Genomic DNA, 12,632 nt, shown 5'->3' on the forward strand with positions numbered 1-12,632 from the left:
TTATAAATTTAGATATACATAATAGAAAAATACTGAATAATTAACAAAAAAAGATTTATTTAGGTGATTGAAATTTTTATCTGACATCCTACATATTATACCTTAGTTTTGTCAAATCAAATCAAAACGTATTTCATAAATTCTTATGATAATAATAAATATAAGAAAGTTGAAAAATTTTAAAAAAATATTTTTAATTATTGAAACTATTCGGTTCAAATAATTTTTTATTTATTTTAAAATAATTAATTTAAATTATTTAATAATTTTATATTATCTATTATATATTATTTAAAATTACCATAATGGTTTTTGACGTGGCAAAGCTGACAGCTAATTCTGACACCTATTCTCATTAGACTATAGTATGGACAATGCACACTTCCGCTTTCATTGTAACAAAGGATTAAAGAACAAGGAGTGAGCCCCACTGAGCACCTGATCAGCATATGACATCATGTAGCCAGTCAACAAGAAGTATGCAATAATGCCGATACAATAGAATTATTTAAGCCTTTTAAGATAGAATATTTAAATTTATCTACGGTTAATTCTTTCAAATTAAAAATTTTTTTATTTATTTTTATTATTAAAAGTGTGAAAATATTTTTATTATTTTTTTAAATATATAAATTATATTTAAATTCTTAAATTTTAATATAATTAATAAATTAATTCTTATATTTTTAAAATTATATATTTAAATTTTTTCGATCCGTCCTTATTTATTATAATTTAAACAATTTGATCCTTTATTTTTTATTTAAAAAAACTTAATTAACTTTTATTTATAATATTTCATTTAATTAATTTTAATGTTTATTATTTTTTAATTTTCATTTATTAAAATATTTTAATACTTATAATTTCAAAATTTTTATAAAATATTTATAACTTCAGTTATTTTTAAGTGATGTTAAGTAATTCTTAAGTAAGTTATAAATTTTTATAGAGTATTTTAAAAAAAATATATACTTTCAAAAAAAGTTTCACTATCCACTAAATTTAAATTAATGTTTATAATAAATAAAAAATTTATAATTTTAAATAAATTAAATATAGAGAAATTTAAAAATTTAATTTTAAAAATATAAGAATTAATGTAAGATTTAGGAAGCCAAAATATAATTTATACAGTATAAAATTTCTATTGAAAATGATTTAAATATTTATGAAAATATTTTAGATATTTAAAAAGTTTATTTTTTTTTAATCGGTTCACTGATGAAATTATGAAAGAAAGGCCATTCAATTTAGATGGATTGATATATAGAAATTTAAGCGTTGAATTTTAAAAATATAATAATTGATTTATTAATTATATTAAAATTTAAGAATTAAAATATAATTTACTATTTTAGGTGAGAATATATATAGCCTCTTATCACCAACTAACTTTTTGATACCCACCATATAAATATGACAATTTATGATTGATTCGCTATCCCATGTAGAATTCCTTTGATGTATTATATAATTTCTCTCCACTCACAGCTCCATCCGGTGAAGCACAGCAACCACAAGATTGTCGGACCACCCTCTTCCTGCCACTTCAAAACGAAAAGAAGCTCCTGGATTCTCTCTCTTTATCACTATGTTCTTTCTCACTCACAGTTATCACTCTATCTTCTTCTACTTCACTACTCCTACTGGCATGAACTCATAGAACACAATTAGATTTCAGCTATGGCTTGTATTTGTTAAGACAACTATGTCGAAGGTGTGTTCAGATGGAGATGGCTATCCTAGCAACTGGGCTCGTAAGTGCGACACATGTCATGCAGAAACCTGCACTCTCTACTGCCATACTCACTCAGCTTACTTCTGTAACAGTTGTGATGCGTACATCCACGAAGCAAATCCCTTAGCTTCGCAGCATGAGCGTGTCTGGATTTGCACTGTTTGTGAAAATGCTCCAGCTGCTTTTACTTGTCAGGCTGATGAAGCAAATCTATGCATCAACTGTGACAATGAAATACACTTGGCCAATCCATTGGCTCGCCGCCATAACAGGGTCCCAGTACTTCCCATCTCTTCTACAGTTAACACGTCCTCAACTACTTGCAAGGAGGAGTTTCGGGAGCCGATGTTGAACAGTACAGAAAATGAAGTCACGGCAAACAAGTTTAGAGAAGAATTATTAGAAGAGGAAGAAACAGATTCTTGGTTGCTACTTGATCTTGATGATAATGATAACCTGACTAACAGTGGATTTACAAATGGTAACGATGGTGATGAGTATTTGGATCTTATTGAATATAATTTGTGTAGTGAGTATCAGTACCAAGACCACAATGATCAGCAGCAACTATCTGGTGTTCATCAAGGAGATAGTGGGAGTGATAGTGTTGTTCCAGTTCAATCTTTTGTAGCAAAGGAACAACAAGAACTTCAGCTACAACAACAGCAGAATATTTTGGTTGAAAGCTGGTATGAATCCTCTAAAGCTGCTTTCTTCAACACTACTGCAACTAGTCAGAATGTAAGATTCTATAACCAGTTCACCACTCTTTCCTGATTTTTTCAAGTGGGTATTCCTTAAAGTTGGTTTATTTTGACAATTATTGGAAACTATGGTAAATTCATGGTGTTTGTTTTAAGAAGTAAAAAACATACATATATCTTGATTAAGGATTATATTTAGCAATTCTTTATTGGCTCCTGCGGACAAGATTTTAACAATTGGATAGTTATGCAGGATATTCTTTTAGATCAATATTCTCCTACTACTAATTGTAATTGTAAATGATAATGTGACATAGAGATGCATGTTTCATGAATAGATAAAGTTGAAAGAGAGCAAAGCTACTTGAGATTCTCTACTAATGCTTGTCTCTCACTTTCCCCTTTATTCTATTCTAAATTTGATTTAGCTATTACTAAAATAAAATCTTCATTGTCATGTAAGAGCTTTCCTGATAGAAGTTTGCTAAGAACAGGTTAAATTCCTAAGGAATCTCTGCAATTATTGCTGAAGTGTTCCAGAAAATTTCAGTAGCTCTCCTTGATTGAGATCATCAGATCCAACTGCGTATATGAACTTACATATCATTTTCAAAGCTTCCCAGAAATTTCTTTTTGTAATTTTTCTGGTTTAAGATTACAATTGATTCTTATTTTCTGCTGTGATTGAAAACCAGGTCACTGTGCCTTTTACGAATGCTGGATATTTACTGACAACAAGCAGCATCCCAAATTCATATTCTCGATTTCCAAATGGAAGCACTGATCTCCTTCCAAGTCCTTCACTGTTGATGCCACTGCAATTTACACAAACAAATAGAGAAGCAAGAGTCCAAAGATTTAGAGAGAAAAGGAAATCAAGGAAATTTGAGAAGAAAATAAGATATGCCACTAGAAAGGCTAATGCAGAGAATAGACCAAGAGTCAAGGGTCGATTTGTAAGGAAAAAAGATATGGAGTTTGAAGTAAGAGAAGATCATGGCTATGGAATTGTTCCATCATACCAAATAGGATAAGGGATAGAAACTGAGTTATTTGATTTTAGTGCAGTTCTTGCTAATGCTGTTTTTATTTTTCTTCAACTTAAGAAGTTGGCTAAAGTAAAATAAAACTCATTGTTCTCTGAGCATATCAGTATCTATTGAATTGGATATATAGCTTTTGTCTATGAATTTGTGTTCATAGTTTCTTCTTCTACAATGAATTTCCCATTTGTTTGGGACATGTATTTAATACTAAATATAAAAATCTAACAATTTTCTATCCTTGAGCTAGCTCGATCCATTTTATCAATATTTTATCAGAATTTGTCCCTACTTCAATATTGAGACTACTATAATTTTTGAGTTTAGGCGATAGTATTTGAGCAGCAGGTATTTTAGATATTTAAAAATGTGGGCAATCCTTTAAGTCCAATCTGTTTTATTAACATTCTTCTGTGCACCCAGAAAGGGAGGAAAAGGGATGAAAAGAAAAGGACTACTCGCTGCAATACAGATTGTGAAGTTTCATTCTGAAGAAGGAATATAATCTCATCCCTGATCTTTAATAAAAGCTTGTTGCACTTTTATACGTTTCTGATGGGAAATCTGCACAAAGTAGAATAAATTTCAATCACTTCTAAAGCAACAAAGATAACATCTCCCAGTGGAAGCTATAGTAGGAAACTCTTGTAAAGCACAGTAGCATCCAAGTGTCTTATTGAAATTGTTAGAGTTATGAATGAGATTTCTACTTTCTGTTTTAACACTTTTTAGCTAGATCACAGTCTGGAACTACTAGTTTGACTCAAGTTTCCATCTCTCTTGATGATTTCTACAAACCATTGAGTTCTATTTTAGTGGTATATTAAAATAGTTAAAACTGGTGGGAAAATCTCGAGTTTGAATCCAATATCAACCGATAGATGTTTTAGTTGACTTTTATTTTGATTTTCAAATTACAAATCAATTTTTGAACTTTGACCATTGTAACCGTTGAATCTCGCGTCGATAGAAAACTGTTAAATTCTACGTTGGTTATGAAAAGATAATGTACTTTTTATATGGATCATAGTCTTTGTCTATGGATCATAATCTTTGTCTCTGGAACTAATTTTTGGAGTGAATTAGGTCTGATTCAAATTTAACATAGTATCAGAATTTTTTATCGAGAAATGTGTTGAATTTCACATTGATCTTATCGGTCCAATCATTCTCTTTTTCCATTCTTATCTTTCTCTTATAAAAACGCGTGCCTAGCAGTATGCGTTAGATTTAACAATACTTTTCTTGTAGTTGGCGGATATGATATTTCTATCTGTTGTAAAATTTGCAAAAGCTATGATTTTTTTTTTGGTAGTTTTGGGATAAATGGATCACTTATCTAAATCTATAACATTGATCTTCATATGATGAAGAAGTAATGATTATTCTGAATAGTGAGATTTCTAAAAGATGAATGCACTTTTCACCTTTCTGGTGGGAAAGATATTCACAAAAAAGTAGAACAAAGCTCAACCACAGGGAAAGTAGTGGAAGGAGAGGCTCTCCTGAAGTTAATGGCTTAACGCATTGCATGAATCCAAAACTCCCATATACCTTTCTTATCCAAAGAGAGAATTTAATTACTTTTGGCATACACCTTTGGCTTCTGTAGCCTTCTATAGCTCTTGATTCTTGGGCCTGCCTCTTTCTTTCTTTCATTCTGAGGTATCTATTTCAGCTGTGTCATTGGCTAGCCTCAGTTTTCTTTTTTCTCCACTCACAAAAGCTCTCAGTTTCTGGTTCTTGTCCTTACAACTGAAACCACCATTGTTACCATGTGATCAACAGTAGGTGGTTTTCAAGTGGGGCAAATTATATTCTTCACTGAGAATTTGTAACCTCACATCTTTGTGTTTTTGGCTTGGAAGTCTTAACAACTTTTCTTTGGTTATAAGGCAAGAACTTTTCATTTTGTGAGGAGAAACAAGAAGATTGGAAATCAAAAAGAACAAAAGAAGAGATCATGCAAAGCAAAAGGGAAAGAAGAGAAGAGAGAGACTTCAAGATATAAGCAAGTGTCCCAAATACTATTCCTATGGAGTGGCTGAGGTAGCCAACTTGAATGCTTCAAATTTTTCATGAGATAAGATCTCCAAAAAAAAAAAAAAAAAAAGAATATAGTATCTCTATGATATGATGGTGAATTTCCTTTGCACAAGGATTCCCTTTCTTTCTTGACAATATTAAAGGATCAATATGCAATCAAATTTTCAAACCAACAAAAAATTCAGTCCAAAATCTTAGAAACACATTGGATTTCTCTGAAGCAGAATTTTCATTTGAGAGAATGATTGAATAAATTCTACCTACAATAGAAAATAAACGTGTTTTCAGATTTGTTACTCACAATATTTGAAAAAACCCTTTTCTAATTAAGGAAGGAAAAATGTTCCTGAATAGAATCTTAGTATATATTTGCATTCATTCTGTTCATGTAAATAATAATTTTATATTATTTATTTATTATTTTTAATTATTTTATTGGGTTTTTGTAAATTATAATATTATAGGTTTTTTTTATGAATGTGTTTTTTCCAACAACACTTACAACGGTAATAATAAAGGCAGATTTACTATTTAATTTTAGATATTGCGATTATTAACAAATTAATTTTTATATTTTTGAAAATCTATTAGAGTGTTTTTTTTTGAAATAATATTTCTGCCCTCTTTTTCGTTAAAAATAAATAAATAAGAGAAAAAAATTTTAAAATTTAATTTTATCTTCATATGAAACTTTTTATTTAATTTTTAAATATTATTATTATTAACAATTCAATTCTTATATTTTCATAAATCTATCTATCTGTTAGACTTGATCATGTAGAGAAAAGCGCTCGTAGGTGCACAACATGGGCATATCACAGCTTATGTCATGGGCTGATCTCTCCTATTCCAATATGTGTGAATGAGATTTTTATTCTAGAAACTTGTATCAGCCTTTTAGCCTTCTATTGAAATTTTTATCAACTATAAATACTCATTTTTTCAATTTCTCTTTGTACCCGTTACCTTAGATAGGAAAATAGCAGCCACCATTCCATTTTCTCTCCATCCTTCATTATCCTCCGTCATATTCTTCCAAGTTCTCCAGGAGATAGAAGGAAGACACCTATTGCTCCGTCAGAGAGAACTTTCTTCAAGCTCAGGATTTCGATCACCCATTGAAAGATTTCTTATTTGAGTTCTTCTACTCCTTAGCTTTGTGTCACTAACTAACAGCTTTCTAACCAAAAATAAATACAACCATTAACTTTTACGGATATCGATGATAATCTACTCTTTATTATACTACTTTAGCAACCTGCCGTGTATGTGCAATGTTTACATCAAGGTAAGATAATTTTCGATATAATTAAAAATATTTAAAATAATTAAATGAATAAATATATTGAATTATTATTAGAGAAAAATGAATACAACTGACTAAAATATATGAATAGTGTGTTGTTGAAAAAATAATGCCTGTGTAGATGGTTCATATTAAGAGAGTGAATCCTGTAAATTTTATAATCGTTTGTTATTCGATGGTTGTACAATATAAAAGCTAAAATAGCTGAATATGAAAAATAAATAAATAAATACAATAAAAGAGTTAATTATAATTGATGTTTTGAAATTCAGAAAGTAGGGTTTTACAGTATCTGTGTAAACTTAGATGGGACGAGAGTGTTTCCCTCTTTTTATTCCTTTTCTTTTGGCTGTTGGTGACATCTAATGGCCTCTCTGCTACAGTGCCACATGTGTGTCACGCAGGTCTGTACGTACGGAAGCATCATGGCCCCTCTCCACACCAGGCAGTCATTTAATTCCCTCCGACGCGCATGCGGGTAGAACTGCGAAATGACTAGGCCTGCAAACTCTCCTCACGTCATATCACTAGGCTGAGTTTCTTTCGCCGGACCTGGGCTCATGGGTGACCCGGCCTGCCTTGCTTATCTTGGTCAGGTCTTAAGGTACTGGGTAGGTCTGTCTAAGGGGTTTCGTGAGTCTTGGGCCAACTCTGTCTTCTTAGGCCTGGCCTTGTCCAGGGTAAAAGAGGCCCGACGGTTATCAATTTCCCCTTTACCTCCTCAGCAGTTATTGCATGATTGATGAGGGGGTAAATCCCTAGAATCCATTATGATCGCACGGTCCGAGAACATCTCCCATCAAAACGTCTCTTCTTTGTCTTTACTGTTTTCAAATTCAAAATTCCAAACCCTCACTGAACTCCTCTTCCTCCTTCAGCTCTCTGTGTGCATCATCTCTCCTGTTTTCCTGCAAAATCATCTCCAAGGTACGTCTCTCGTTCTGCCATGGATAGTCCTAGACTTCCCGACGTCTTGAACCTGGAGTCTAATGTCACTCCTTCCTCTCTTACGATCTTCTTTTCTCGGGAGTATCTGGATACTCCTCTTTTTCGCATTAGGGTCCCATCGCAACGAGATGATTGTTCTTCCCAATCCTCCTCCTTCTGGTCTGATTGACCCCAGAGGGATTTCAACCTAGTCTTCTTTGTGAAACAACGTGAGTTTGGCCTAACTTTTTTATTTTCTCCATTTTTTGTTGAGGTTTTCTGTTACTTTGGGATTACTCCCCATATGCTCGCACCCAACTCCATCCTCTTTATGTGTTCTTTCGAGTCTATGAGTCTCAGTTGGGGTTTCAACCCTACGGATGTCTTGTTTTCTACCTTCTTCCATCTAGTCCGGACTAGCCAGGGTTTTTATTATTTTGCCCCTCGAAGGGGGTTGTCTATCTTTTCGAGGCATAAGGACTCTATCAAGAGTTGGGCCGAGGGGCTTGTCGGTGTAGAACTGAAGGGAGGCCCTAGGGTGTCATGGCAGGTCGACCTCCCTTGGAGGGATGTGCCCCCGGGCTGCAATGACCTTCCTCAATTGACCCTCTCTAAGCAGATCGGCCTTCTCAGACTGACTTTTGTTAAGCAGAAGTATGATGTTGAGAAGTTTATATTTGTGTCCAGTCTTTAGGACTGCCGAGAAGCTGGTACTTATTTGTTGATGTCCTACCTTTTCCCTGTTTTTGCCTTTTTATTGAGTATGCTTCTAACTTGTTTGATTATTTTTATTTTTTGCAACTTCCGACCTCCCAATGGATAAGATTAAGTCACTGAGGAATTTTGTCCTATCTTGGGAGAGTATGAGGGCCACTCTTGACGCTTTCCGAGCTAGCATGTCCTTGGCTGACACGACTCGGAAGGTCGCCCATGTTATCTCCCCTCGGGCAACTGGCCGGATCGTCCCTCCTGCCCTAGTTTCTTCTCGCCCTGGTTCCGGTCTCCCAAGGCTGTAACGACCCGAAAATCGGACCGCTACCGGCGCTAGAATCCGGGTCGACTTAAGGCCGCCGGGACCCGTAGCAAGCCAAACATACATCTTGTGAACCTGCTTAATCCCATACATGATCAACAACATATATAAAAATTAAAACTTTTCTTTCATTCATTTTCTCATACACCAAACTCAACCTGCACATGCACTGAACATAGCCATAATCATAAACTTAACCCCTCTGTGGGATCTCATCAATGCCCCCAATGGGTGGCATAACATGTGTTGAGTTGGCTAAATATAGTCATCAATAAACATTAAGATCATGTATCAAAAGGGATTACAATATCCATAGGGTCAAGCACAACTTCTAAACCTCAATCTCATAATCAACATATACATGACATAACTATTCATAACTTTTACATCATCTTACAATTTATCATGTCCACTTTCTAACTATTACAATTACAAGACTTTACTCTTCTTGACTTCTTTGTCTAGCCCGTACCTGCAATCCTGGGGGATTAATGAAAAGGGGTGAGCTACTAGAGCCCAGTGAGCAGAATAATAAAGCATTTGAAACATATGATAACATGAAATGCATCACATCACAGCTAATCACATCAAGGATGAATTCTGTCACCAATAGTCCTCTACATGTTCCAACTGTGCCAGGGGCGTAGAATGGGCCTCACTGGTCTTTCTCTTACATAATCATAACATAACATGACATAACATTCCATAATGCCAGGGGCGTAGAATGGGCCTCACTGGTCTTTCGTACCGTATCATCATCATATCATAACATACGAGGACTAAAGGATCATTCAACATTCATCCACATCATCAACATATTATGCAATGCAACATATTCGTGATTTCTAATGCAAACAACCTAAAATATCTCATGGCATCCATGATGCGTGAATCATGCTAAAACGGGTTTATTATTTAAAAGCATAAAAGTTATTCTACTCACTTCTAGCTGAAGCTCTACTGACTCAGAAGCAGCTGAACTCATTGCTGGGGTCCTCGGTTCCTCGGGTCCGAACCTACACAGGTGGACTCAAATGAGGGACCAACCAAACAAGAACATAACTCTAAACTACTCCCCAAAAACCCCCTGAAACATCATGAAACAATCATGCAAAACATGTAAAAGAAGGCTGGACAGGGCACTTTCGGCGGCAGGTTTGGCGGCCGAAAGTCCCTCAAGAGCCGAAAGTCAGGCAGGTTCGGCGGCACCTTCGGCGGCCGAAACTCCCAGACAGAGGCGAAACTCATGCATGTTCGGCGGCACTTTCGGCGGCCGAAACTCCCAGACAGAGGCGAAAGTCCTCTTTTGGGGGCAAGCTTCGGCAGCCGAATGCTGCCTCCACAAGAGGGTTCGGCGGCCGAAAGTTCCTTCGGCGGCCGAAAGTTCCTTCGGCTGCCGAACCTGGTTTCTCCCAGAATGGCAGAAACTCAGCTCTTCTATGCATATTTGCCTCCAAAACTTCCCACATGTATATAACTCATTCAAATCATGCAAATATACATACATTGGCTCCTAGGGGCTTCAAACTAACTTAAACCCCAACTACAACACACAACAACAACACATTGCTCATAAACACAACATAAACTCAATAACCTAACTATGAGCTAAACATGCATTCTACCCCATAGATCTTGCATAAAACTTACTTTAAACATGAAATGAGCTTAAGATCGGCTCTTACCTCTTGAAGATCGAGAGAGAGACGTCCTAAACTCGGAGGTGGGAGATTTTTGAGTTCTTGAACCTCAAAGCTCCAAAACTTGCTTTAAACTCGAAAATCTTCAAAACAAAGCAAAAACTTGTAAAAATCTTGAAAGATTTGAAGGAAAAACTCAAGGATTGATGAGGAATGGCGGAGAGCTCACCTTGGCCGACAATGGGGAGAAAAACTCGCCCGTTTTCGGCTAAGGGACCCTTTTATAGTGGCTGGCCAGGCCACGTTCGGGGGCCGAACGTGCCTCCGCATGCATGCCATGTTCGGCGGCCGAACTTGAGGTTCGGCGGCCGAATATGGACTTTCCTCAACTTATGCCTTCGGGGGCCTAAGACACACCCGAAACGCCTGCATGTTCGGCTACCGAACTTGAGGTTCGGCGGCCGAACCTGGGTTTTCCTCCAAAGCTATTTTCATTCAAAACTCATTTCCTTTTCACGCTTAAAACATAAAATACATTAAAACATTTTATGAAAACATGGTTTTACCCTTCTAGAGGTCTCCGACATCCGAGATTCCACCAGACGGTAGGAATTCCGATACCGGAGTCTAGCCGGGTATTACATTCTCCCCCCCTTAAGAACATTCGTCCCCGAATGTTCCTCAACTAGCACATAGCATGGCATACACATAACATACATATAAAGCACGTAAAACTCACAAGGAACAAACCTCAGAAAAGATAAGGATATTGCTGGAGCATGGACTCCCGTGTCTCCCAGGTGCATTCTTCCAAATTGTGGTGGTTCCACAAGACTTTCACCATCGGGATTTCCTTGTTTCTTAGCTTTCTGATCTGGGTGTCTATGATCCGTACTGGCTGCTCAACATAGGTGAGATCCTCTTGGATCTCCACATCAGGCTCACTAAGAACCTTGCTCGGATTTGACACAAACTTCCTCAACATTGAAACATGGAAAACCGGATGGATTCTTGCCATTGAAGCAGGCAAATCTAGCTTGTACGATACATGCCCAATCTTCTGCAAGATTTCAAAGGGTCCGATGTATCGTGGGGCTAGTTTACCTTTCTTCCCAAAGCGAACCACTCCTTTCATTGGAGACACCTTGAGCAAAACCAGATCCCCCTCCTGAAACTCTACCTGTCTTCTGCGGATGTCTGCATAACTCCTCTATCTGCTTGTAGCAGTCTTGATCCTTTCTCTGATTATGGGTACCACCCTACTGGTAATCTCTACTAGCTCAGGCCCTGCCAAGGCCTTCTCTCCAACTTCCTCCCAGCAAACAGGTGACCTGCACTTCCTTCCGTACAAAGCTTCATATGGAGCCATCCCGATGCTAGCATGATGGCTGTTATTGTAGGCAAACTCCACCAAAGATAGATGCTGCCTCCAAGAACCGCCAAAGTCCAGCACACACATTCTGAGCATATCCTCGATAGTCTGGATGGTCCTTTCTGACTGTCCATCAGTCTGGGGGTGGAAGGCAGTACTGAAATCCAACCTAGTACCCATGGCATTCTGCAGACTCCGCCAAAACCTGGAGGTGAACTGGGGCCCTCTATCGGACACTATTGAAACAGGAACCCCATGCAGCCTGACGATCTCATCAACATACACCTGCGCCAACTTGTCCACAGAATAGCCACTCCTGACAGGGATGAAGTGAGCAGATTTGGTGAGTCTGTCCACAATCACCCATATGGAGTCCACTCTGTTGGACGTCGCCGGTAACCCCACTACGAAGTCCATAGCTATATTCTCCCATTTCCACTCTGGGATAGGTAGCGGGTTAAGCAATCTAGCCGGCTTCTGATGTTCCAGCTTCACCCTTTGACACACTTCGCAGGCTGACACAAACTGTGCCACTTCCTTCTTCATCGCTGGCCACCAATAAACTTTCTTCAGATCTTGATACATCTTGGTGGCTCCGGGGTGAACGCTGTATCTTGCATTATGAGCCTCTCTCATAATGTCTCCTTTTAGCCCTATGTCATCTGGTACACACAATCGACTCCCATAGCGGAGGATCCCCTTATTGTCAAATCTGAACTCACTATCTTTGCCTGACTGAACAGTCTTGGCAATCTTCACTAACTCTGAGTCCTCATGCTGTTTCTGAGCCACCTGCTCCAGAAACACGGGTGCCACTCTC

At 36.9% G+C, this 12,632-nt stretch overlaps 1 protein-coding gene across 1 annotated transcript; it reads left to right on the forward strand.

Annotated features, from left to right (window-relative positions):
- The first annotated feature begins 1,460 nt into the window (after nucleotides 1-1,460).
- LOC110622624 (zinc finger protein CONSTANS-LIKE 1) lies at nucleotides 1,461-3,629 on the forward strand. Its single transcript, XM_021767204.2, has 2 exons — nucleotides 1,461-2,482; nucleotides 3,141-3,629. Exons 1-2 carry the CDS (start codon nucleotides 1,712-1,714, stop codon nucleotides 3,477-3,479), a joined length of 1,110 nt encoding a protein of 369 aa, XP_021622896.1. The 5' UTR covers nucleotides 1,461-1,711; the 3' UTR covers nucleotides 3,480-3,629.
- The last annotated feature ends 9,003 nt before the right edge of the window (nucleotides 3,630-12,632 follow it).

Source organism: Manihot esculenta, chromosome 1 (assembly GCF_001659605.2).
Source record: "Manihot esculenta cultivar AM560-2 chromosome 1, M.esculenta_v8, whole genome shotgun sequence".
In the NCBI taxonomy this organism is placed as follows: domain Eukaryota; kingdom Viridiplantae; phylum Streptophyta; class Magnoliopsida; order Malpighiales; family Euphorbiaceae; genus Manihot; species Manihot esculenta.